Below are 26,769 nucleotides of genomic sequence, written 5' to 3'. Positions count from 1 at the left end.
TCAGTCGCCTATATTGACTGATGGCACTTCAATATTTGTGTAGATTATGATATTTTTCAATTAAATATTATGTATTTTATTGACTGATTGAGAGATAATTTCTGTGGGGGATATACATATCAGATGGCCTTCACAAATGGTACCTTGCAAGGTGTGAAAATCTCTCTTAGAACTAGTAGAAGAGAGAAAACACGCTCTGTCCTGCTAAGCCACACTGTGAAACTTTGGGAAAATTGCTATTTTAAACAGAACTGCGTTTTTCCAATAATTTTAATTTGGTTTAACATACAACGGCCAGTGTGAGCGACTCCATAGTCACGTGGAAGTTAATCGCTTGTTCGGTGGATATTTTCCCACTCAAAATTGTATAAATAAATGTATATGATTTTCTTATGGTAAATGGTTTGGCTTAATGGCTGCCTAGTCAATGAAGCTAGAGAAAGCTTAAATGACGCACAATCGAAATGCAAGTGCCTGGGCCACACTTTGTGCATTTTAAACGTGGATCTCTTAGCGGCGCCCTCCAGTGTATGGCCCTCTAAAAGAACTTGCGTATGAGTTTTGGAATATAGCGTATCAAGGCACAGGCCACGGCAAATAACAAAAGATTCCCCTTAACCTCCTTTTTGGCCAGCGCTTCGATGTCACGCATTTCGGGGTGCGAATCGCGCATCATCTTGATTGTAGAACTGCAGAATATTTGAAGGTTCATCAACATTCACAATGATATTTTTTTAGTTTAACTTACGTTTAAAGTTTTATTTGAATTCAATTTTAGTTAGTTAGTTACCGGAGCTGTTTGGTTTCCGACTGTCGAGAAACTTTGACGCGTAAAACAGGGCTGCGTTAAAATACTATTTCCAACAAATTGCAAAACAGTGTTTTCTACTAAATTTACTATGGAAATTGTCCAAGAATGATTTCTTTTGATTTTTTCGGTATTAAAATAGACGCACTATGATGAAAATGATTTAGCTTATTCCCATTTTTCTGCAACCGGTGTGGTCACACTGGTGTGCAGTGAACAGCTGACTGGCAGAATCTATTCTATGTAAATAAATATGTAAATTTATGTATATTTGCCTGAAATAATTAAAGAGTCTTTTGACCATGCTGGGCATACGAATTAGGTTTGCTGAGAAGAGCTTCCGAACTTTGTCTTTGGTTCGCGCCCGCTCCAAATCCTTGCCTGGCCCTCGCGAATCGTGTAGCCTGCGAGAACATATGTATTTTTCTCTGAACAGGGCCATCTTATAAACAGTTCGGTAACGAGGGTTTGGCTTGTCTATGCAGCCATCCACAACACATGTCACAGACAGTTGTCATGGCTTCAAGCGAATGCAACAAAGCCGCTAGGAAATGGACACCTGGCACTGTCCTGTTTCCTATTTGTTAAGATGTTTCACACAATTCTTCTATTAGGTAAAAAAAGCTGTATAAGTAGCAATAAGAATTTAATCCATTAAATTTAGTTAAAATACAAATAATTCATTCAAAGAAATAAGAAAAGAAAAGAAAAGAAAAGGAACAAGCCGTTAGCTACTTCGAACAGTCTCCAAGTCGATCGATCGTCTAGGGAATATTGTTATATTGTAATATTGGTGTTTTTAATGGCTTTGAGCACCACTTCATTTAAGACGTCCTTGCGTCCACTTATTGGATGCACAATGCGAATGAAACGCACACGGCGGCTCCTGAAACGGATATCCTGCCGGGGCTCGGAGGCTGTAAGTTTGATATTTCCCACGCCATTCCAGTTGGTCATGTCACAAGAGATCTCCACGGTGCAGTTGAGCGTGATGTTTTTTTGAGTACTTTCGACTAAAATGTTATTGATTATGCACCAGAACGGCATCTTGATTACGGTCTCATTATTGTTGACCATGCAACAAGTCTGCCAATCGTTTGAGGCCAGGGCTAGGCCTGGACAAACCCCGGTACGGAATTCCAGATCCAACGGACTGAGAGCTTTATCGATGGCTTCGAGTATTGTCTCCGGGTCGAAGATACCAGAGGGACGCACCACACGCATCAGGTCGCGGACAGAAATCAGAGGGAGACGAACGAGCGAGATCACCGACTTGATGTCCACGCAAGGATTGTGGCGACTCCATTTGCACACCGCTTCAAAGATATTTCCTTCGTAGGCAAGGAAATTGTCCCGTTGCAGGACTTCCTCCAGCAATTCCTTGGACAGCGTTTGGAAGGAGTCGTGCTCTAGCAGTAAGTAACCTTTCTTGCACATGAAATCGAGGCATTTCGTGGCCAGCTCTACAAGATTGAATACGCGCGCAGTATCCAGTATTGTGCAGACGTTGCTGACGGCCAGATTCTTCTGCAGGTGACTGTCTATGTTCACCTCGACTTCCACCAAGCCATACATATTGGCCAAACCGAGCACTTTGAAGATTTCATCCACCTCCAGTGTGGATAGTGGCAGAGTGCCAGTGTAAAGGAAGCGCAGGATTACTTTGAATGCCTCCAGCGGCGCCTCCAGCCGAATCTGATCATCTGACTCGCACATGCCACCGGAGAGCAGTTCACGGAAGTACTGACTGCGACATATTAGAATCATGCGGTGCGCCGGCAGGCGCTGATCCTCCACAATAAACGCTACGTCCGAGTAGAGCTCGTTCATGAAGAGACTGTTCAAATCAAGAGCCAACAATATGTCGCCCAAGTTACGGTCGAAGGGGACTGAAGAGAGTGCGCTTCTATTCATATTCGTTACTAGATTTCTCTGTGTGTTTGGACAGTGTGTTTTATTGATTTATCTTTCCGTATTCCGTATATTCTGTTACTTACTTACTTTTTCCCTCAGAAATTTATTTTTGTAAGCACAATTTAATGTCACTCTTTTCAATGTTAACTTGGCTGTGATAAAATATATCGATTGATCTTATCGATGCATTAAATAGACTTCGATATTATGTGTATGCATGTTAATAAATATTTATTTTGTTTTAATCGCTTACTATTTTGTCAACAATTGCTGCTGTTTATAAATTCCATAAAAATTGTTACTGTTTGCATTAAACTTTTTTATATTTTTGACTGCTTTTATTTATTGTAGCTTAATGTAGTTGTATGTGTCCATCCCTCAGGGCTGCAATAGCACGTTTATTTCAGGGACCCTGCCCTTAAAAGTTAAGGAGTTCCTCTTTTCGCCAGTCTGGCCGATCGGACCGCCAAACAGATGAATTTCCGCAGCATTAGAGCTGGAAACACACGAGAGTGGTGGACCTGGCTGTCACACCCATGCATAAACTCGTAACTATAATATGAGGATATCTGTGAAACTCTGTACATGCCCCAACTCTTGCCAAATGGCCCAAACCCCAGAAACTTCTTCAAGACAAATGAGTTTTTCTTTAAGACCGTTCACCGTCTGAGTTTTCTTATGACAACCTTTAGTTTATTACTTTTGGTTTATGTTTTCGTCAGTTGGCCAAATGTTTTAGTTGTACGTAGCGGCAGCAGTGGCAACAGCAGGGGGCACCTCCCATCCACAGCTTTTTGTGGCAAGGTCTTTCCCTAGCTCCATGGCTCCATGGCGACTTCAATTTTTGGCAACAAAATGCAGTCAAAAGTTGCTGCAACAGCACAAAAAAAATAAAGAAATAACACCAAAGAAAATCCGCCCAAGGCAAAAAGCAATAACAAAATATTATTATCAAAATCATTCATCATGTGGCTGCAGGCAATAAATTTTCGGCTTCTTGCTGCGAAATGTAGCAACAACAAAAGAAGCAAGAACTACAATTATTGTGGTGGTAGTAGTACACGTACTAGTGGTAGCTACGGCAGCTAACTGTTAATAAATCGCAGTTACAGATATCAGCCAACAGTTAGCACAGTTCGCAACAGCGGCAGTGGCAGTGGCAGCGGCAGCTGGTGCGGCGCCACAGACTGCCCAGAGTGGGGTTTCCTTCCAAACGCGGACGCATAAAAGTTCGGGGCCGTACCCCCGAAACGAACTTTAACTGGAAGCGAGGCGTGGCCAGCGCTATAAAGCATTAACATAAAACTCCCCAAATATATGTATAATAGAGAGAGAGAGAGAGAGAGAAGAAGGAAAATGGAAACAGCTAGTGCCCCATCTAAGAATTTCCAATGCTGCCCAGCCAAGCTGTAAATTTTCACATTACTTAAGCGCTTTCATCAATTTCGTATTAAAAAGTTTTCGCCTTTTTTCATTCTTTTGTCTTTGGTCCACACAGAGAACAGACAACAGACGCCAAAAGGAAATTCCGAACTCGTTTTATCAAAGATTTCAACAGAACGCAGTAGATTTTCTGATTCGGTAATTAAATACACAGTTTTTAAGGCCATTATTATTAGAAACTCCAGCAACACTTGGCATTCAAAATGTTTATAAAATATCATAAAAAAATATACATTCTAAACGATTTATGGCCTTATATCCGCTGTCAGGAAACCACCAGCCACCTTTCAGTGCCAGTTCCAGAGTCCAGTTCGGAATAGGACGCAGAGAAAGTGGAAGCGATCTGTGCACGCGGCAATCGTCGGAATCAGGGTTTCTTTGACATCATCTTTGAGCATCGAATGGGGCCGAGGATTGAGGAAATCCTAGACGATCTTCACAGGCTGCGCATTGAAATCAAGGAAATCCGAAACTCCGTTTTTTTGTTCACGTATTCATTAAAAAATATGAATTTTTTAGTGTTTTTGGCCTTATCATAATTTGAGAAAAAGTAAGCGAGATCTCGTAGTTATATTTCTGCCAAGAACCCCAAATAATGCCGTAATCGTCACTTGTTCCACTTTTACCATCTTCATAATATTTTCCATTAAGAAAACTGTAATAAGAAGAAAAAATTAACATACAAAATTCGTAATATGAGTAGCGTTAATTCAGCATAGATATGTGTACCTTTGTGCGCAATAAGAAAACCACCAACCGCCTCCATGATGTTTCGCGCAATTATTTTTCTCACTAGTGTCATTATCCCGGTCCAAAGTGGAAAACTTCATGTTTAGGTGATAATCCAGTGAATCGCCGGCTGTTCCTGAATATTTTCCCAACGATTTCAGCTTGTAGTCTTCCTCTTCGCTTCCTATTTTAAAATCGTCGTATCGAGCATAGCTGGTTTCTCCATTGACATCTTGGAGCTGGATGTACAGCTCGTGAGGCTGGAGCAGGGTCATTCGATGGATTTTTTCCAGACCCAAGAAGAAGTTTTCCCGTAGGTCTCCGAACCCAAGTTTGTAGTCGATCCAGTTCCGATTAAAGTCTACAAGGCCGTTGACTCGTCTCTGGATGACCGTCCAGCCAGATCGGGACACACTGGAATTACAGGGCACAACGAATGGATCTATTCCGGGCAAACTTATGGTATGGATTTTAGTGGAGTTTGTGAATGGCAGACAACTGCTTGCCTCCGAGATGTCTTTCAGCTTTTGTTTGAGGGAATTCGCTTGATCCTCCAGTTCTCTGATTGATTTATCCTTTGATTGAATTTGGGCCTCTCTAGATTGTGTTTGCATTTCCATTTTTGAGATCTGGTCTTTCTTGTCAACGATTTCGGCCTCACGATCTTTAAAATCTTTCTCAATTTTCAAAATTTTGATTGCTTTCAGGTGCAATTCAGTTTCCTTATCTTTCAGCTGTTGATACGAGCTCTTAATTTTGGCATCCGTCTGTTGTTTAAGATGCTCCATCTGTTTCAGCATCTCGTTTACCTTAAGTTGCACCTTGAGATCCTCCATCTGTTTACTTGCCTGAGTTTCCATTGACTTGGCAAGCTCAAGCTTGCTTTCCAATTGGGCGATGTAAACATCTTTCTTTCGGATTTCATCCTTGAGATCGTTAATCGTTGCATCCTTCCCCTGGCATAGGGCCGCGTACCGGAGTAGCGGCTTCACAACCGGATAGCAAATGGCACCACACCGCTCATCGTCCTCATCGCGGGTCATCTCACAGTGCTGGAAACGGAATACCCAACCAATTAGTTCATTCAATTGCAATTTCCCAATGCACTGAGTTCTCACAGCACTCCTCTCGAAGCTATTTTCCGTTGATAGAGTCACGTCTGCTTCTACTTGCAGGAAGAGAAGCACCAGAATCCAATATATTTGCATGACTATTCCCGTTGAAAGACTTGAATCAGACTGAATGCAGGATGAGGGGCTCAAGCCTTCTTATATATCAATTCTTATCATCCAAAGTCATAAATCAGGCTTGCATTGTTTTCGTTGTTTCATATTGTTTTCGACATAATAATTAGAGCAAATCATATATATTTACATACATTGCATTGTGTATATTATCATGCATTTACGCGTAGATCAGAGTTGACTTCGAATGGCATCCTTATGTGAATTTTCAGATCCTGTTCAAGCTTATTGCTGATAATAGAATGCCACTCAGTACTCAGTACTCAGTATTATGTACTGTCGATCTATGTGCAGGTTCTTATCAACGAACCTTTTATTATTTATTTATTGGATTTATAATCTTTCGTGAATTTCAACCTGAGGATTTTAATCGTTCTAACTAAAGATCTCAGTCCCGCCTTATCTGTTTACAAGTATCTATCAAGTTGTTGCGACTTCTACGAGAAAGCCCCACTACGGATAGGTGTTGTAGTCTTTCTTTCTCGCTCTCGCTTTCTCTCTCTAGTGTGGCGCCCCCTTGCGGAGGGAGCGAGATGTAACGGCCGGATGGTACTGCGTTGGTGGGCAGAGAGCGAGAGAGATGTATAGAAGTACTTAGAATACAGTTCATATAGTTAAAAGTTACAAAAATAAATCATCAGCATTCAAACCGGGTAGAATGGTGTCGCGGGATGTGTACGTGTCAGGACTGGTTTTACGAGCTAAAATTAAATGTATTTGCAGTAGAATAGTAAAAACCCTAATGGATACTTATATGCAAAACATGTTCGTAAAAGCCAAGCTCATTTATAGTATAAGAATTATATTTTATTACAAGAAAATATTGCGTAATAAACAATTGAGCACTAAACAAGAAAATACTTCATTTTATCTAAATTGTATAATATAAAAAACATAAAATCCATATTCCTTCCACATTTAAATGCACAAACTAGTAGATTAGTCATGACTTTATTCGGTGGGGGACTTTAAGAGTAATTTGAAACTCCAAAAACCATTTCTGAAAACACTCAAAAGAGAGAGATGTTCAAAAATTGTATTTTTTATGTTTGGATGATCTTTTCCTCCCTGCCTTGGACTGGTCTAAGCTTTGTAAAAGTCGACAAAAGATAAACCAGGAAGCAACCCGTTTTTGAAAACTCATACACACATGACACAAACGGTAGATAGAAAATAAAATTCACCTGAACACACGCCAAACACAATTCATACTCATGATGCAGTCCCAGGATGAGAGTTTAGGGGATGGAGGCTCCACCGTGCTCCCACAGACTGAGAATACATCAGAGGATCCAAGTGTTGGGGCTGAACAGACCATAGACCATAGTGCACCCCTTTATTTGGACCATGAACAGATCAGCAAACGCTTTACGGAACTGTTACACCTTTTCGATAGCTGCGCAAAGATCATGGACGGAGAACGGAATCGTCAGGGCCATGGTATGAGTGAGAAAAGTGAGCCATTCAATGATCCCTAATCTATAGTCCATTTACCAAAGATCATGACGAGGGGCTCAAGGTTTCGGCGGAAACTGTGACGGACAGCACTATAAAGGCTGCCACCAGCGAGGTGAGCATACAAACGTCTTGGTCCTTGCTGGAACAACAGAAGAAGGATTGCCGAACAGTTGAGGAAGGATTGTCTGTGTCCGCCAAGGAACCGCCCAGCCAGGTTCAGCAGCATACCATCCACATCGAGGTGGAAAGGGTGCCATCGGAGACAGAAATGCAACGGGCGCCACTGCGCCAGAGATTTGCCAACATTTTAGTGCAAACCTTGGACGCAATAATCGGCTGCATGTTCATGGTCGGCGGCAACATCACCTACTTGATGCTGCTCAGTGTCCTGTGCATTTGGTGCTACTATCGGTGACCAGGGCAATAAAATGCACTCTTCTTTTCCTTTTCTAAAAGACTCTGGAGTTATTAGTTTTGAATAGAATACATTCATTGCAGTACAGTCGGGGATGTCCAGCAAGTGCTCGCCTCGTATCAATAATCTATTGGTGTTGTGTTTCGTTTCCTCCGTCTTTTGCAGTTCCTCTTCGGAGTACATTTTGCAAATTGCATTTCATTCTTCTACTTCCTCTTTGCCCATTGTCATTTGTAATCATCATTATCGTCATCATCCTCATAATCAATTCCCTTGTCATTCGAGAGCTGAATGTAATGCAGTGCAGTGCAGTGCAGTGCCCTTCCCCAGCCCCCAGTCCCTCTGCCCATCCCCATCTTCAGGTTGTCGCTCCTCGTTATTCTCTTTGCCACTTGTTTGATAAATAATTGTCCGTCGTTTAGGTAGGTACATAAACATGCAAAGTTAAGAGCATATTGTATATGGCCCCATGCCCCCATAGCCCCTCGCCAGCTTGCGACCACATGCCGTGTGCCGTATGCTGTGTATCTCTCCGAGAATGGCTTGGCTAACGGCTCTTGGAAACCGCATGGCTAAGCCTCTCTGCTGGGCCCCTGACCACATCATCAAATGCAAAATAGTTCGAAATGGTAAATGGAAAATGGGAAATGGGAAATGGGAAATACGAATTGCAGAACCAGAAGCAAAAGCAGCAGCAGCGTAATTGCCACCGCACCAGACCCAAAGCTGAAACCAATAAACCAGCACACGTCGATTAGTTGCACATGAATGCGGCAACATGGGCAACGGCGGCAACGTCGGCGGTGGCGGTGGCATGGTCAGGTGATGGGGATGGGGATGGGGATGCAGATGGGGTTATGCGATGGGCGAAGCTTAGCTGCTGGGGCATCCGGAGATCTGGTGGGGTAAATGCAGACAATCCAAGACAGGCAGTCACACGACGTTGAGCTCATTTAAGCCATGTCTTAAGAAGCTTTTGGCTAAAACATTTTCCTGCTCTCCTTGCCACAGTGGCACGGGGCACAACCACTGTGCTGGCACCAAGGAGGGTTTGAGTTTGACCCAAGTGGCCGGCCATAGGTGACCGACCAATTGGCAAAATGTTCGAACTATGCATGTCGCCTGCCCCCGGACTGAAGAGGAACCGCAACGGGACGTTGCCAGGCAACAGATTTCACATATTTGCGTAACCCGGCGGCCGTGTCAACCCTCTAACCAGCAATCGACTAACCAAACTAACCGGCGATTGCTCATTCGCCCGGAGAGGAGGAGTGGAGTGGAGTGGAGCGAAGCGAACCGCCTTCACCGCATTCCAGGCGAGACGAGACGCGACGAGGAGAACGACCATGAATTTTGCATTTTCTGCTGTGGGTATTTTTAGCGGGGCTCTGCCGTTGGGCAGGCCTGTGATTCATCAAAAGAGCGGCGACAGCTGACAGGCCGACAGCTACGCATAGAAATGAATTATACAAAAACCAGATAGACAATGGGCAATAATGCCTTACGCCTTACGCCTTACGCCTTACGCCTCACCCTCCATCGCCACCCGCCTAGCCCCCAGGGGGAAACACCTGAGGCGTCGGCAACGACGAAGCGAATTGCCTACAGTCATTCTTTATTAGTTGAACCACCAAACCAGTTGACAAAAGGCAACGAACGCCGGTCAAAAGAACCAAATGAGAGTCAAGATATAGCCGCTAAGCCAGACCGAACCTTGAATGCCCTCCGCTTAGAAATCCCTGAGCTTTTGGAATTTGAAATGGTTACACAATAAATTTAGAAATACTGATAATTATTGGTATTACTCAAATGCACATTTATAAAAGTCCCCTGCAAAAATTCAAATCATTTGTATATATTTTTGTAATTTTATTTGAGTTTTCCGATAAGACCTGTTCAAGGTCAGAACTAAATATACTATGTGTTCTCGTATGTGTGTGTTTATTGGATCAAAGAAAGTCGATGTGAAAATACTCTACCCGTTAGGTCAGAAAAGTATTGAAAATCCCATTACTTAGATTGTATTTTATGGCATACCAAGTGATTATCGAACATGTTTAGATTGAGTCTAAAAAGAAAATGGCATTCTCAACAATCCCCCCGGTTACAAAACGACCCACAACACATAAAATGCACATCTGCTTCCGACCATAAGTTCTTATACATACATATGTACATATGTATATGCTACATTAATGTGTTGTACATATTTAATTATGTACATATGTATGTATGTATGTATTTTTGTTTGTATACCAAGCCAACGTTTTGCAGATCGTTCAACTTAATTTCTGATAGTTTCAATAGAAAAGCTTTGCATAGCAACCCCGCCAAGCGTACATTGTATTATATGTAGGATGTATGCCCCGTCATGCCGATCAAGAAGCTTGTACATACACCCTTATGTATGTACACATGTACAGTGAAACCTACCACTGTTATATAATTATTGCTTGCGAGAAGTCTACCGCTAAGAACTCTGCAGGACAGTGGGAGTGTAAAAAGATGCGAAGCCACGTGGGAGAACTTGGATTGGGAACCTCACAGATTCGTGCGTCAAGAGAACTTTCACTGTACACAGCATGTGCACAAGAGTTTGCAACATTCTGTTTAGGGTTTTTTTTTTGGCTTGCTGCCTTCTGGCATTTGCCTTCGCTCGAATGGTTTGCCAACATTATGACAAAGTTATGATACTCTTTCCTGGGAAAGCACATAAAAAAGTAGCAAAGCGAAGGCGAGACACAAAACAAAAGCCAAAAGCATGCAGAACAATACGAGCACGTATGCATGTATGCATGTATGTTTGTATATACGCGCACCCCTCCCGACGCCCGATTACGTTGTCGCATAACGTTTGAAGATGACGCGCTGCTGCCAGTGCCAGACGTAGTGGCTCTGCCTTGCCCGTTGCGATATGGGTTGTAGGGTCGGGTAGTTGGGTGGGGGGGTGTGTGGGAATCAGCTGAAAAGGTGCGGCGACATTGAACAAGCCAACGAACGGGCGAGCGTCGGGAGAGCAGCAGAGCAGCAGTGTTTGCTTCGCGTCGTTTACTCTTCTGATAACGTCGTCATCGTTGCGCTGAGGCAATGTTAATTTATGCCCCACACAAGCACGCCCAGTCATCACACCGACAGAACACGGAGAACGGACAGCACGCACACACATTAACAGCAGAAGCAGCGGGAGAGGAATCCGATTCTTTTCAAACCCAAACTCTTTAAATTTGTTTTTACTGTTGTTGTTATACTCTGCGGTAAGAGTAAATTTTGTTTTATATGGAAGATGCTCTTATTTACATAGATAATGGACAGATAAACGTGTTATAGTAATAGTAATAGTGTTCATCAAACTTGTGTACTTTCAACTACTCGGCCGTTAAATTATGAAAATAAAGATCACTCTAAAAGGCACAGCTGGATGAGTCTACCGAATGAGTACGATTATTATTTACTTTTTTTAACAAAGCTAACACAGGTGTTATATTTAGCCAGCATTACAGCTGTTAACCTAAAAAAAAATCAGAGGAAATCAATATCAAATAAAAACCAGTTGCTGGAACAATATACATATTGTATTGTTGGTGTTCCAGCTACCTCACTCCAGTCTCCTTTTATCGAATAGTTTTGCCCAGCTACTTTATATGTACATACATATATGAAATATCGAAAAGATAAAATTTTTTGATTTTTAAATCATACTTTTATTTGTCGATTACTCAGCCCTAAGTAAGTGTGTGCAAGCGTCATGTTGGTGCTTGTCTTGTTATGTAAACGTCTCTCACTAATTTTTGCGCTCTCGCGCTCTCTCTCTTTCTCGTTACAGCTCGGCCCAAGATCGGCGCTGCGCTGCATTACTCTGCATTTCGTATTTGACAGTTGACAACGAGAGACGCTCGGGCGCGCACAGCAGTTAACTTAGACCCGACGGCGACGCGTCGCTGCCGTCGTTGTCGTCGCTTTCGAGTTTCCCTTTTTTTTTCGTTCCCGGGTGTAATTGCGATTATGAGCGAGACCTTCAAATTGTCCGAAATGCAACGCACTAATATCGAGTTTGAACGTCAGCGTCATTTGGCCAATTGGCTGGTGAAGAGCAGTCCACACATGGCAGCAGCAGCAGCGGCAGGAGTATCCACACCCCCATCGGGGGCTGCGGCAAACACATCAAACACTGGATCAACAGGAGGAGTTGGGGCAGCGGCAGGAGGTGCTGCGCAAGGCGGCGCGCCCAGCAACAGTGTCGCAGCTGCAACAGCAGTAGCAGCTGCATGTAACGGTAAGAAGGATTTCAAAAGGGGGAAACGGAGATAAACGTTCGTAGGGGGTACGGACCGCAAGGCACGCGCTCCAAACAGCGAGAGAGACAGCGACAGAGAGATAAAGAGAGAGACCAACGTGTGTGAGAGCGAATAATTGTGGAAGGGAGAGAGTCCGTTTTTTGTTTGCTCATTGACGTCGCCATATATACTCTTTGAAGAAGTACCATCGTTTTGGTCAGACTCTTGTAACGAATGCAAATTTAACTTCCTAATGGGAAAACCCAAACTTAAGCTCACATTTCCTATAACTAATTTGGAACAACATTCCATTGTAGGCAATTCCTAGAATGATACTCATAAAAATGTGTTAATATCGGATGGCTGTTATGGCGAAAACAATGTTTGTTTGTGGCGCCTTCTAGGAATTAACGGGAACTTGAGCTATTCTACGCGAATTGTTGAGAATCAGATGTACGAACACATTTTTGTGGCTTCACATAGAAAGGGAAATATCAACTGGAAGGAAATATGATTACTTGAAGCTATCATTTGGACATTTATATACGCTATCAGACGCTTTACCATAGACCATAGACCATCCCCATTGTTTCTATGGAAATTCTCAGTTTGGAAACCATCGTGATGGCTGGACCTGAAAGGGTATGAAAAGCTTCGGGATTCGCTTCCCTCATTGTGTTTGCTATTTTTGTTGTTGTTGCTTCCACTGTGAATTTTGTTGCCTAGGCGCGCGAGTCGCTTCGCGTAATTTCACACGAAACGTGACGATGACACACACCCCCCTCGCTATCACTCTGCCCGTTCTGCCACTGACACTCTCTCTCTCTCTTTGTCTCTCTCTCTCTCTCTCTCTAGCCGCAATTGCAATTGATATTTCACAAAAGATAAGCGTAATTTCACAAAACGTTTAGCTCCTTTGCTGTTATGCTGTGATTTCTGCCTCCGCATGCACTAACGTACATACATATGTATATGTACGTGGGTACATATGCACATGTATGTATGTACTTACGTATGCCTGTGTTTATTAAATCCGAATAAGTGTGCGTGCGTGTGGATGTGGGCAAAAAATTAAGCCAAATGTGCGCAATTAGAGTGAGTAATGCGCCGCCGCCGACCGCCAATCGGGGGAAAGGCTGAGGGGGGAGACAGTACAAACCGCCCGCACCATGGGCAGCAATCAAACAATGAGCAATCAAAAGTCGCGATATCTCTTTTTTAATTGCACCGTTTGAAGTTCAATGAAAACAGTGGCAGACAATTGCTTTTTGGATGTCGATCCGATAGCCCATAACCGTTGCCATTGGGACGGGCGGGTGTGCGCGTATCTGGTATCTAGTCGGGATCCAGAAATAGTTAACTGTTTGTTTGGCCATTAATCGCCTCAAGTGTTTTTTGGCTCTATTATTATTGCTTCAATGGATTGAGCAGCGATATCCGATCCGATCTTAAGTACATTCAATGCCATTTGACCTAGAGTCATAGACCTTATGGTTTTTTGAGGGTTCTTCCTGAATATTAACACTCGGGAGCGTTCAAAAAACATACGATATGTTTAGTCCGAAGAGCGGAAGAGATTATACAAAACATTTGAGAATAAACTGAACTAAATCGGTTGCTCTTTTATGCATTGTGCTCCAATATTTGATGCTTGAGATTTTCCATTTCTCAGATATCCTCAACTTATCTGATGTACTGTCTCACAAATTTGTCACGTTTCAATATTTCAAACATCAACTTTTAAAGAATGGTGTATTATTATTCAGCAGGAATATAGGTAGCCTTTCTTTGAGCTTTAACTAAAGCTATGATATAGGAATACATCACTATGTTATGTATCAAATATTTGTATGTTTTTCTGTGCCACACAAAGATATCATTAAATGGTTTTCAAGTGAATGATATTTAAAGTTAGTCAATTATTCTAATTGTTTTGATCCTCCAAGTGGGTATACAAATGATATATATGATATATGTTATTGTACATATTTAAAAATGGTAGCATTTAAAAAGATTTATTCAAATATAAATACTAATTACCTCCACACACCCACGTGATGGACGTGAGAGCACTTTCCACATTTTTTTTTTGAAGAGATTTTTCCGCATTGTTTTCTTTTGGTCACGCTTTATGCCGATTTTCGCCCACTGTGTGTCATCGCCTCGTTGACCGTTGACTGAAAATTAGCTGCGCTTAGCAACAGTTTTGAACCACTCGCCAGTCCGTTGCGTCACGGCAAATGAAATTCGCGTTCAATGCGGCTGTGACTGTGACTGTGCATGTGACTGCGACTGCGACTGCCCCTGTGGTCTTAGGGATGCACGAACACTCGTGTATCTGTATTTCAGAAGTAGAAATAAATGTAGATGCATTCTGTGGACTGTAGTGTTGGTTTTCCCACTGCCGATTGCTGTGGCAATTATATTTTTACGCGATTACCTCACTAATGCTCACCCGCCGCCCTCAACTCTGGGCTTTTGTGTTGCAGGTGGAGCCCCAGCGGGCGCCCATCCCGGCCACATGGCTGCGGGGGCGCGCAAGCCCAAGCTGCGGCGCTTCAACTCCCACGACACCAGCTCCAACATGTTCTCGGTGGCGGAATTCGAGAACGCCCGACTGGCGCGCCGCAACGAGATCGAGCTGAACCAGCGGCTGGCCCGACGCCTGCGCAACAACGCCAACGGCATCTACGGCCTTGGCGCTGGCTCCGCTGCAGGCAACGGCGGTGTCGGTTACTCTGGCTTTTGTGGCGGTCTAAACGGCAGCGGCGACTACTCCACCGGCGACAGCAAGGCTTCCAAGGGGAGTAGCGAGGTGAGTGGCCATTTCTCCATAGTTCTTGCCCATCCTAAATGGTTCGTCTTTACAGTCACAGCAGGAGCCGCTGCCCGCCGACATATTCCTCGAGCGGTACTCGCTGCCTCGTGTCGTCCGCATCCTGCATACGAGCAAGAGCTCCAACGAGACCCTGCAGTCCAGCTCTTCGCACGGCTCGTCCACGGCGGCCTCCAGTAGCTCTTCGACGGGACCGAAGCCAGCCAGTGGCGGCCCAGCGACCACTAACAATACCGACACGGGCACTGGCACCAATTCATCCTCCAGCGCTGGGAGCGGCAACAACAACAGCAACAACAGGCCATGCAGCAATGGGCACGATGAGCTCTTCCTGCTCTACAGGCTGGTGCGACAGCGGAATATCTATCATGGACACAATGCCAAGTCTCAGGCGTCGCAGCGCAAGAAAACCGTGCTAATACCACAAGAGTTTCCAGGTGCGTTTCCGGGAACTTGGAGAGCGATCTCAGTGGATTTGAATCCCATTTGCATACTCGTACTCATAAGATACTTGTATTTAGTCGAATGCATATTTTGAAGCGCGTACTTGGGGCTGATTACGATGGTCCAGACTCAGTTAGTTAGGCAGTCACTCCTTGCTTTCGGGGGGGGCCCTCTACCATATGAGTAAATATATGCCTTTGCGCTGAATTCGTTGTTTGCGTGCAACAGTCACAGTTCAACAATGAAAAGTAATCGCAACTATTGCTCATCATCACCCCACCATTATGCAATGGTGGTGTGGAGTGGGAGGGGGGCAATGGTGTGCTCTATGCGGGGGGTGCCAGTGCCAGCCAGTGGCAGTCAGTCAGTCAGTCAGTCAGTAGTGACTTCTTCTGGTGGGCCCCCATCCGCCATTGCGGTCGGTCATCCATTGTTTCAACTCAACGCGTAACGCCATGTGACTTTTCACAGCCATTTGGCATTTGTCGAGGCGCAAAGTAAACCAATGTGTGCAAATATTATGCAATCTGCCAATTTATAGACCGGGTCGACTGCAATCGGTGTATTATCATTTTACTCATTCAACTTTCGGTGCAATGTACACAAAAGATACAGAAAATCCAACTGGCTGGCTGGCAAATTAAAGTGATTCAATTTGTGTGTCCATATTGAGTTTTACTCCTCTGTTGATTCAATTGCGATTTATATAAAAAATGAACAAATGGATTCGAATCGTCCCCTTAGACCTCCATCAACGACAACGAATGTAACTGGCACTCTTTATCTCTTGTCTCAATTAAATATACTAGATATCGAAGCCAATGGCCATAGAAGTAATCACCTTAATCAAGTTGTTAATGCAATAGCATGGGTTTACCAATAGCCTGGCTGTCAGCATGGCAATCCCTCGGTGTTTTATTATTAAGGCGGGAGTGGCAACTTGCCAACTGTTGAGATTTGCCAGCTGTTTAGCTGTCCCTCCAAAGTTTTTGATCTATTCAATCTTTATCTCATTTAAAATTCGAAGCTTTGGGGTACCTTTGTTTGTGTTGTTGCCTTCAAATGATCTCATTTCCTTATGGAGGAGTCTAAATAAAAATAACAACAGAATATAGCGAAATTTTAGCAGACCATCAATGTGTTATGCACACGTGATGTATGTTGTTTTTGCAGCTCTCTTTTATTTTGTTCTGAGGCAATCTTTTGTACCTCTCGAGTATAGCAACAATTCATCAATGTGCCGTGTCAAGCACATGCAATCTTTGTTGTTTTCGCGATTCTGTCTTGTCTCGATTTCTGCCCATTTTCCTATTTCTGTTTCAGATATTTTTAAATTACCTTTCTTAAATTTCTAACAACGTTTTCTCCTTCTTTTTTCCTCTCTCTCCGGAACGGAGCAGGCTATTTCTCGCTGCTCAATGAGAAGGGTCTACCGACAGCCACGCAGTACAGCTCGCTGATGCATCTGGTAAGGGAGCGGGTGTACAAGTTCGTTTCGGTGGACAATATGCCAGCGTTTACAGAGTCCTCGCCAGCGGGCAGTGCCAGCAGTCCCACGCACGAGGGCTGTCTGCCCGTCATCAAGGGACGGCCGCAGTACATGAAGACGACGGCACGCGGCGGACAGGTGTTCCGTCTGCTGGCCGTTTTCGAGGATGGCAAGCAGGAGAACGGACACGGCCAGGGACAGGGTAACTTGTCGCAGCACGGCAGTGGGAATGTGGCCAAGTCCCATTCTAGTGGCTATATCGGGCGCGAGAAGGAGAAGAACCGCTACGCCCAGTTGCTGAACGAGAATCGTCAGGTGATGTACGTCCCCCTGGCCACCAAGGGAAAGTTCTACGAGATTGAGCCGGGTATACCGCAGCTGCTGCAGAAGCTGGGCGATGCGCAGCGCAAGCTCAATCCGGATTGTGTGCACCGATTGGGGGCCCTGGTGACGGCGGCCAAACTGTTGCCGGTGACCCTGCGCTATATTTCGGGTCCCGGCGGACCGGAGATACCCGAACAGCTGTGCATCAGTCAGGTTACCAAGGAGGATGTGGCTGTTGGTTGCCCCATCGAGGACGTGGACACGCAGACGCCGCTGCAGCTGAGAAAGTTCTACCCCAGTCGGGACATGCAGCTGCTCAGGAGTTACCTGGGCTTCGATTCCGAGCAGCGAATGCTGGCCAACACCAATGTGCAGAACATGCTGAAGTTCTGCCAGTTCAACTGCGACCAGTTCCTGAGGCTGGTGGAGGTGGAGCTGGTGCAGCGTTCTGAGCGCTCTGGGAGCAAGAGCAGGGAGGGCCTCAGGATCCTGAAGCCGCTACACTTGCCTAGAATTTTGAGGCGAGAGAAGAGCACCATGGCCGCAGCCCACGAGAAGGAGGACTCGATTATATTCCTTAGCAAGACCGATTTGGAAAATCTAGAGGCCAAGGAAGCGGCAGCTGCAGCAGCGGCTGCCTCCTTGGCGGACGCTGGAACCAATCGCATTTCGGAACGCATGAAGGTGTTTCAGTCGACCAAGAAGAAGTGGTTCGGTAAGCAGCAGCAGCACCATGAGAAGCTGCAACCTGATTCGGAGCTGGATGTGCAGGCCAAGCGGATGAGCATGGAACGCTATACGGACATGTCGAAGCTGCTGCAGGCGCGATTCGGCTCAGATCAAGACCAGCCAGAGCGGGATGCCATCTCGTTGAACAGTGGCGGAGCCTCCGACACCGAGACTACAACTCTGACCACCATAGAGCCCAAGTCCTTGGACACGCTGCTGCAGAAGTCCATGTCGCTGCAGGACATCGAGCTATTGAATGGCCAGTGCAAGCCTCGTCCCGACCTGCTGGCCACACACAGTCACACAGATGCCATCAGCGAGGCGGGCACCGAACTGGAAGATGTGGAGAATCAGACGCCGCCGCCGCAGTCGTTTATTACCGAAAAGCTCTACAATGAGTTCCACGTAAAGACACGGCAGTACAGCAAGTCCTCGTCGAGTCTCCATCAAATGCGTCACTTCTCGCTGCCCCAGAAGCTGCAGCTCCACGAGGAGGCGGAGCAGGAGGATCGCAGCCTGATGCAACTGAAGGCGCACCAGCAGTCCCTGACCAAGCAGCCTGTCACGGGCCGTCGGGCGGCGGGTGGGGTCTGCCTGCTGGGAGGCGGACTGAACAATATACCCTCCCCGGTACCGATCTCACCCTTCTCCCTGGTGGAGGACGATCTGCCCTACTCGAGTGTACGCGACTCCTTGGTCATGGCCAGCGATGGCTGTCTGCAGCCACAGGTTTCTGTACGGTCGCGAGCCCCCTTGGACTACACCAAGGAGAACATTTACGCGGAGATCTGTCCCTCGCACACCGTCGACACCTTCTCGGGGGCCACACAGTTTACCCATGTGCAGGAGGATGGCGATGGGGATGGGGACTACGCCTCCCTCAAGTATCCGGCCAGTGGACCTCAGTCCGTCAGTCGCATCGAGATCAACGGTGGGGCATCGAAGAGCGCCATCAGCTACCACACAGTGTACTTGGGCGAGGAGCCGCTGGGAGAGCGGCATGCGGCGCATATTACCACCGTCGAGCTGGCCGGCGAGGACAACATATACAATACGCTCAAATGATGACTCATGTGATTCCGGCGACGTAAATTGGCCGGCGCAAAGGGACTGTTTTAAGACACTTGGAGATGCAGATAGAGATGGGGCAAGCCAGTGGAAATACTTCACGTGATCTAATATTAAATGTCGCCTAAAATCATTCATTCATATTCAAATATTGTCACTGTTCGTGGAAAGGAAGAGTCTCATGCTCGAACTGAATCAAAATATCATTGTAAATCAATCTCTTGGATCCCGAAATGTATTTCTAAGTATTGAGACTATTGTAGGGCAACAAAAAGAGTAGAGAGACTTCTGGGGGCAGCTCAAACCGATCTGATAATTGAATATACATTCGAATTTGAAATCTTTTTGTAAAATAAGGCTTTGTGTACAAGATCTGCAAAGGTCAGGATTGTATTCTCTGCAAAAGAAATGAATTTATGTTTTAATTTGTATGAAACGTTCTAATTCTTAAACAATTTGTCCATAAAACCACATAAATTGTATTATAATCATATATTTTTGATCATAGTTTTATCAAAGAATACAAAATACAGTTTACCTAGTATTTCCGTTAATTTCCCTTGTAAAACCTCCAATGGAGACACAAACAATAAGAAAATTGTATGACGCTGTTGCACAAAAGAAGAAATTGAGAAATTTTGAGTATTTCCGTTTAGATTTGCCAGAGAAAATGCAAAAGTTCTTGTGTATGAATCTTGTGAAGCGAAAATCCAAGCAAATTAGCAATGGAATGGAAAGAAGTACATGGAATATATATTCGTAGCAATTAGCATTAGTTATAAGCATATGGAACAACTTTGTAAATGAGACGTCCCTGTGGGCGACGAAAAACCCCTAGAAATGACAACTCAAATTGTAATATTATTATAAAACCAAGTGAAGACAAGCAATTTGTATTGTACATACGAGTATATACTAGATGTATGGGCGATTCTATTGCCTCGTCCTTGTGTCCCGCCCTCGCCCTCGCCCCCGCCCCAGAACATGACCCTGACCCTGACCGTGTCCCTGACCCTTACCCTGAACCCCAAACAAAGCAAAAACATAATGAAACTGAACATTTGAAAATTGCAATATTATACAATTGTATACATTAATAATATATATAGATATACCTTTATTATATACACACACACATACACATACATTTATACATACATATACTTACATATATAGAAATCTTAGTGCAACCTAAGGTATTATTAGCTCGTAGGCAATCAACAAGTCAAATCAAATCATAAGCGATATACATCTAAATACGCGTATACATCTATTGATTGTATATTTGTAAAATAGCAAGAAATTTGTAGGGCATCAGGCCAAACTTTTACACGATCTCTCGTATTATGTCGTTCTTTTTTTGGAAGTGAAGTGAAGTGAAGTTACATTGGAGTGCGGCATGTCCACATCGTACTGTGAAGTGAATATTTTATTATATGTAATGTTTGTACCATATGTCTGCTGGTCCGCTGCGCCCTCAGGATACCCTTCCGAATCGATTTATGTAGGTGTGGTATACTCGTAATAAGTGGACAAAATATCGAGCCATATTTCAATGCAGTCTCAAAGTAGAGTTTAGACATTAAGATCTTGGTATTTCTAGTCTTAATCTGAAAAAAGAAAGAACGAATATGAAATCTGGTCGATTGTCGGACATGTCGAGCTTTCGTTTTTTGTAATGGAAAAATATGGATAACTTCGGTTAGCCGAAGAACTCTTCAATATACATATAATTTTTTTAATTGGGTACTGCATAAATAAATATCTAGCAAGAATTATGAATTTTTAAATATTTGATTTTATTTTATTTTTTGTTTGATTTGCACCGAACATTTGCTTTTTGTTTCCCTTCCTTTCAAAATGGCAAACAATCAAGCTAGAACGTAATGAATAAAGAATCTAACGATAATCTAGAGTCTAGAGTAACCAGAGAACCCTGTAAAAAACGGAAGCAATACTCACCAAATAGCTATGATACTAGTTGTAAAACCCTTCTGACAGTGTCGACGGTGCCCAGAAATGGGCCAGCAACAGGATCAGTCAGTGTGTGTGATAGTAGCTAAGTAACGAGAGTACCATTTACATATATCGGTATTCGTATTCTGTACATAGGATCGTGGCCGAATACAGCCGTAAGGTATATTACAATATACATAGTAGTATGTACAATACGTAGAATGTACTCAGAGTACTCAGTGGCATTTCATAGTTAGTAGACATGTAAGAAAGGCTTCGCTGGAGCGCAAGGGTGATACAATGTTGGAGATCGGGCCTCTTGGGATCGTGGGACCGCCGACAATCTCTCCCTTTCCCTTTAACTGATAATGGTCAGGACAATGATAATGGAGAGTTTGTATTATGATAACTATTAATTAAAGCAACTACCCGCCAGCATATAAATTGGTGTGATAAGAATGTATCTATATCCGTGGGCACTATGTAATGTCAGATACCGAGCGACAGATAAAAATGATTTTGAATGGAGAGCAAGCACGAGAATCAGGGATTTTTAATGGAGGGGCAGTAATTGCCAGAGAAAGCACTGAAAGATGGGAAATAATACCCAATTCTAATTGTCCCGTGAAAATGCCGCCCGTGTTGGCCTTTTGAGCACATTGATTCAATGAATACAGAAGCAATACAATTTTTCAATATGCTACACACACACACAAAAATGGAGAGAATAATTATTATTAAAACGGGGCGAATTAAAGAAAATAAATTCAGCTAAATAATCATGTTTTTGGTGTCTATGTTAATCCCTAGAATTTCCACAAGCAATTAATCAATTAGATTTCAATGTCAAGCATTAGTAGAGCCCACACAAAAACCAATATAAGTATATAAATACTATATCAGATATACATGTATTCATAAATTTCAAAATAAAACCTTGTAGCACTTTTAGATTTTCGACAGAAGCAAGAGCCCAACATTTGGTATTCGCGAGACGAGATGATATTTTGGTTGGAACTGATCGCTGATCGATATTTTAGAGGAGCCCTGCTCGGAGCTGGAGCTGGGGGCATGACTGAATTGATAAAATGCGAACTAAATTGATACGAATTGAATTCTAATGAAATGTTTGGTAATGGCCTACACAATCTCAGACACACAACACACACAAAAATACACATATACATATATAGGATATATATATACAAAACTGATATGATATTATTGTTGTAGTAGATCTTTTTCTAACCGCTGACCATTGAAAATAAACGAGAACTAAAACGACAAGTCTCTGCTTCACAGCAGCTTAACCGACCTCAGCAAAGGCAGCTCATTTGCACAGATTATCTATAACTGAGGCCACCCAATCAACTCTAGCATACAAATTTATATTTCACGTTATACCTACTATATATACCTAGATAAAAACAAAGAGAAATAATAATAAACTCACAAGAAACCCTTTGGAAAACAAATTGAAGCCGATACAAGCGAAATAAATTAAAACAATACATTTTGAAGCTAAGGAAGGTTTTTTCTCTGGCGCACTAGTGGGTATTTCCGTTACTATTTTCAAACAATTTTCAGCTAACATTGGGACACTAGCGCTACCTGTTGGTGGTGTCTAACGCGTGTCGTTTTTTTGAATTAATTTATTTGACATGTAGTATACAATTCTTTGGTGTAGAATTAATGTAAAATGACTTTAGACAAAATAACTGAGCAGCCCTGTGTAATGAAGTCTTCGCATTCAAATCACTCGTACTTCACGCCCACAGCTGGTACATTGTCTATTTACTTGTACTTTTTATGTACATGCTTCGTAGATGCATACATTGCCGACATCGTCTTGCCTCCCGAATCATGCTTTACCTCATCGGCTTTGAACGGGTAAGATTTCCTTGCTTACCCATCTTGTATTCGCTGAGACCTTCTCAGGCTACAAACTGCTATGCCGCGATCCCCTCCTCTTACAAGGTAAATATATTAAGTTATTAGTTATTCATTTTCTTTATTTAACTCTTCCTTTCATTTCAGCAGGTCGCCCCCTTCGGTGGCCAGAAATACCTCTTGGCGGCTCTCGATGGCGGCTGTCCACTTCAGGCGCCTGACCGGCTGACATCGCGAACTCCGCGTTGGCTCCTGCGCACGGGGTCACGATACCGTGCGGTGCGCCCCTCGTCCGCTCCTGATTCCTGTCGCTTGAGGCTGTGTCCGATCACCTCCTCGTCAAGGTCCAAGGGATGTTCTCTTGGCTGGACTGTGGCTACCACTGGCTGCTGCACATGCTACGGGCCTTAGCCATGATGCCACTGCTGCAGAAGGAACCAGTGATCGACGGTGGAATTGTTGGTTCACGCCCATGGGAAATAATGTCAGCAATGCCCCGTTCATACACCGCCGAATCAAACGCTGGGCTTAAACTTCGAGACGCGTAAGTGAATCAGTATATAATTGTTGACATATCCTAACATATCTCTTCCTTCACAGAGGACTTATGTACCCTACGCTTTGCCACAAACCGAGTCGTATCCGATTTACCTCCGCCAGACGGAGACCTATCCAATCATTACCGAGACGTATTCGAGACAGGCAGAGGTCTATCCCAGACCAATGGTATCCGAGCACGACAGAAGCGCACTCCTGGCAAGATCTGAACCTAACGAGCCATCATCATCCTTCGTCCTGGCCGTCAACAGCAAGGACTTTGACTATGGCAACCAAAGGAGGGGCTACGCGGACTACTAGAATCTAGATAAATCTCGTTGTTTATAGGTTTAAGGATATACGCGTCCGTTTTATACGTTGATATTAAGCTAAGTTATGATGAATAAAACTATTGAAAAGTCATCCTTGCTGTATCCTGTATCGGGGATACTATCCAGATTACAAAAAGGCGTGGCACGCCCAGATCGGTTCACAAAAAGCGGAGAAAGATAAATATTTTATATTGGAGAAAATGTCCTTGATCCTTGCTAAGGACTCCATAAAATCAGGGACATTTTTGCGATGAGAGGATGCCATCGCACGCCCAGATCGGCCCACAAATAGCCGAGAAAACTAAATATGGATGGTGGGGGTAGTTAAAGTCCTTTCCGAAGGATCAAGGATATTTTTCTGATCACGGGGGCCAAGGCACGTCCTGATCGGGCCACAAACAAGGAAGAAAACAACATTTATATGTCTGGAGTAAATATCCTTGATCCTTGGTCCTTGATAAGGACTCCATCAAATCAGGGACACTTTTCCGAACACAGGAAGCCATCGCATGTCCCGATCGGGCCCTAAATAACGGAGGAAACAAGATATGTATGTCTGGAGTAAATATCCTTGATCCTTGGTCCTTGATAAGGACTCCATCAAATCGGGGACACTTTTCCGAACACAGGAAGCCATCGCATGTCCCGATCGGGCCTCAAATAACGGAGAAAACAACATTTATATGTCTGGAGTAAATATCCTTGATCCTTGGTCCTTGATAAGGACTCCATAAAATCGGGGACATTTTTCCGAACACAGGAAGCCATCGCATGTCCAGATCGGGCTACAAATAACGGAGAAAAGAAAATGTAGTTCAAGAAATCTCCGACAGGGGCGCCACCGTACATCGAGAAAAAATCTCTCGTCAAATGGCCAAAATCTGGATGGGATACCAGGCGAACAGAAGTCAGCAGAAGGTAACTGAAATTTTTTAAAAATTTGTGCTCCCCCCAAAGTATGCAACAGTTTTTTTTGAACTTGCTACAGTTGCTTGCTGCTGATTTCTGTTCGCCTGGTATCCCATTCAGATTTTGGCCGTTTTCTCCGGTATTTGTGGGCCGATTTGGGCGTGCGACGGCTTCCTGTGATCGGAAAAATGTCCCTGCTTTTTCGAAGTCCTTTTCAAGGACCAAGGATATCCGGGATCAAAAATATTCATTTTCTCCGCTCTTTATGGGCCGATTTGGGCATGCGACGGCTTCCTGTGTTCGGAAAAATGTCCCCGATTTGATGGAGTCCTTATCAAGGACCAAGGATCAAGGATATTTACTCCAGACATATAAATGTTGTTTTCTCCGTTATTTGAGGCCCGATCGAGACATGCGATGGCTTCCTGTGTTCGGAAAAGTGTCCCCGATTTGATGGAGTCCTTATCAAGGACCAAGGATCAAGGATATTTACTCCAGACATATAAATGTTGTTTTCTTCCTTGTTTGTGGCCCGATCAGGACGTGCCTTGGCCCCCGTGATCAGAAAAATATCCTTGATCCTTCGGAAAGGACTTTAACTACCCCCACCATCCATATTTAGTTTTCTCGGCTATTTGTGGGCCGATCTGGGCGTGCGATGGCATCCTCTCATCGCAAAAATGTCCCTGATTTTATGGAGTCCTTAGCAAGGATCAAGGACATTTTCTCCAATATAAAATATTTATCTTTCTCCGCTTTTTGTGAACCGATCTGGGCGTGCCACGCCTTTTTGTAATCTGGATAGTATCCCCGATACAGGATACAGCAAGGATGACTTTTCAATAGTTTTATTCATCATAACTTAGCTTAATATAAACGTATAAAACGGACGCGTATATCCTTAAACCTATAAACAACGAGATTTATCTAGATTCTAGTAGTCCGCGTAGCCCCTCCTTTGGTTGCCATAGTCAAAGTCCTTGCTGTTGACGGCCAGGACGAAGGATGATGATGGCTCGTTAGGTTCAGATCTTGCCAGGAGTGCGCTTCTGTCGTGCTCGGATACCATTGGTCTGGGATAGACCTCTGCCTGTCTCGAATACGTCTCGGTAATGATTGGATAGGTCTCCGTCTGGCGGAGGTAAATCGGATACGACTCGGTTTGTGGCAAAGCGTAGGGTACATAAGTCCTCTGTGAAGGAAGAGATATGTTAGGATATGTCAACAATTATATACTGATTCACTTACGCGTCTCGAAGTTTAAGCCCAGCGTTTGATTCGGCGGTGTATGAACGGGGCATTGCTGACATTATTTCCCATGGGCGTGAACCAACAATTCCACCGTCGATCACTGGTTCCTTCTGCAGCAGTGGCATCATGGCTAAGGCCCGTAGCATGTGCAGCAGCCAGTGGTAGCCACAGTCCAGCCAAGAGAACATCCCTTGGACCTCCCGAGATGACGAGGAGGTGATCGGACACAGCCTCAAGCGACAGGAATCAGGAGCGGACGAGGGGCGCACCGCACGGTATCGTGACCCCGTGCGCAGGAGCCAACGCGGAGTTCGCGATGTCAGCCGGTCAGGCGCCTGAAGTGGACAGCCGCCATCGAGAGCCGCCAAGAGGTATTTCTGGCCACCGAAGGGGGCGACCTGCTGAAATGAAAGGAAGAGTTAAATAAAGAAAATGAATAGCTAATAACTCAATATATTTACCTTGTAAGAGAAGTGGATCGCGGAAAAAGAAAAAAATAGGAGAAGAAATGCAAATGCCTCGCTGCTGTCATTGGAAGATATTGTAAAATTGGTATAAAATCTTCCACTACAACTTACGGTATGATAAGGCCAAAAATGCCATAAGATTTACGTTCTCTAATGATCTTTTCATAGGTACATTAATTCTGAAAGACTATTTAGGCTAACAAAATTAAAATAATGCAAAAAGATGTTTTGAAATAAATAAATGTCGGTTAT

General features: G+C 44.0%; 6 protein-coding genes and 1 long non-coding RNA gene across 10 annotated transcripts in view; 3 read left to right on the top strand and 4 right to left on the bottom strand.

Moving 5' to 3' along the window:
- The window catches only part of B4 (imaginal disc development protein B4), a 50,027-nt gene extending 29,074 nt beyond the window's left edge, over positions 1–20,953 (top strand). Inside the window, exons 1-4 of one of the 2 annotated variants that reach the window (XM_001357281.4) lie at positions 11,835–12,284; positions 14,775–15,100; positions 15,156–15,558; positions 16,966–20,953. In XM_001357281.4, coding sequence (XP_001357317.3) covers positions 12,014–12,284; positions 14,775–15,100; positions 15,156–15,558; positions 16,966–19,172 — 3,207 coding nt within the window. In that variant the 5' untranslated portion in view covers positions 11,835–12,013 and the 3' untranslated portion in view covers positions 19,173–20,953. Of the gene's footprint in view, positions 1–11,834; positions 12,285–14,774; positions 15,101–15,155; positions 15,559–16,965 lie in introns of those variants that run through there. The other variant, XM_033381072.1, reaches the window with a different exon arrangement.
- LOC26533063 (uncharacterized) lies at positions 253–904 on the bottom strand. The gene is made up of 2 exons (XR_004469589.1): positions 749–904; positions 253–689 (listed from the first exon to the last, which is right to left on the bottom strand). It is a non-coding gene; the product is annotated as an uncharacterized lncRNA (long non-coding RNA).
- LOC6903434 (BTB/POZ domain-containing protein 9-like) lies at positions 1,426–2,949 on the bottom strand. 2 transcript variants are annotated; one of them, XM_015179889.2, is made up of 2 exons: positions 2,806–2,949; positions 1,426–2,740 (listed from the first exon to the last, which is right to left on the bottom strand). In XM_015179889.2, the coding sequence occupies exon 2, from the start codon at positions 2,720–2,722 to the stop codon at positions 1,586–1,588; it is 1,137 nt and encodes a 378-aa protein (XP_015035375.2). In that variant the 5' UTR covers positions 2,723–2,740; positions 2,806–2,949; the 3' UTR covers positions 1,426–1,585. The 2 variants fall into 2 exon arrangements, with proteins under 2 accessions (XP_015035375.2, XP_002132313.3); XM_002132277.3 differs by having other exon boundaries at positions 2,810–2,886.
- Positions 4,426–6,145, bottom strand: LOC6903435 (angiopoietin-related protein 7-like). 2 transcript variants are annotated; one of them, XM_033381074.1, is made up of 3 exons: positions 6,013–6,145; positions 4,895–5,946; positions 4,426–4,820 (listed from the first exon to the last, which is right to left on the bottom strand). In XM_033381074.1, the coding sequence occupies exons 1-3, from the start codon at positions 6,100–6,102 to the stop codon at positions 4,652–4,654; spliced, it is 1,311 nt and encodes a 436-aa protein (XP_033236965.1). In that variant the 5' UTR covers positions 6,103–6,145; the 3' UTR covers positions 4,426–4,651. The 2 variants fall into 2 exon arrangements, with proteins under 2 accessions (XP_033236965.1, XP_002132314.3); XM_002132278.3 differs by having other exon boundaries at positions 4,895–6,144.
- LOC6903436 (uncharacterized) lies at positions 7,270–8,051 on the top strand. Its single transcript, XM_002132279.3, has 2 exons — positions 7,270–7,578; positions 7,638–8,051. The coding sequence occupies exons 1-2, from the start codon at positions 7,353–7,355 to the stop codon at positions 8,009–8,011; spliced, it is 600 nt and encodes a 199-aa protein (XP_002132315.3). The 5' UTR covers positions 7,270–7,352; the 3' UTR covers positions 8,012–8,051.
- A 2,416-nt stretch (positions 20,954–23,369) lies between the features above and the next one.
- Positions 23,370–23,931, top strand: LOC117184026 (uncharacterized). Its single transcript, XM_033379998.1, has 2 exons — positions 23,370–23,565; positions 23,622–23,931. The coding sequence occupies exons 1-2, from the start codon at positions 23,375–23,377 to the stop codon at positions 23,884–23,886; spliced, it is 456 nt and encodes a 151-aa protein (XP_033235889.1). The 5' UTR covers positions 23,370–23,374; the 3' UTR covers positions 23,887–23,931.
- A 1,700-nt stretch (positions 23,932–25,631) lies between these two features.
- Positions 25,632–26,676, bottom strand: LOC6903437 (uncharacterized). The gene is made up of 4 exons (XM_033380844.1): positions 26,629–26,676; positions 26,512–26,575; positions 26,048–26,451; positions 25,632–25,991 (listed from the first exon to the last, which is right to left on the bottom strand). Exons 3-4 carry the CDS (start codon positions 26,236–26,238, stop codon positions 25,727–25,729), a joined length of 456 nt encoding a protein of 151 aa, XP_033236735.1. The 5' UTR covers positions 26,239–26,451; positions 26,512–26,575; positions 26,629–26,676; the 3' UTR covers positions 25,632–25,726.
- Positions 26,677–26,769: the final 93 nt, after the last annotated feature.

Source organism: Drosophila pseudoobscura, chromosome 4, assembly GCF_009870125.1.
Source record: "Drosophila pseudoobscura strain MV-25-SWS-2005 chromosome 4, UCI_Dpse_MV25, whole genome shotgun sequence".
NCBI lineage: Eukaryota > Metazoa > Arthropoda > Insecta > Diptera > Drosophilidae > Drosophila > Drosophila pseudoobscura.
The sequence above is the reverse complement of the archived record's forward strand: the minus strand, read 5'-3'. Positions and strand labels throughout refer to the sequence as shown.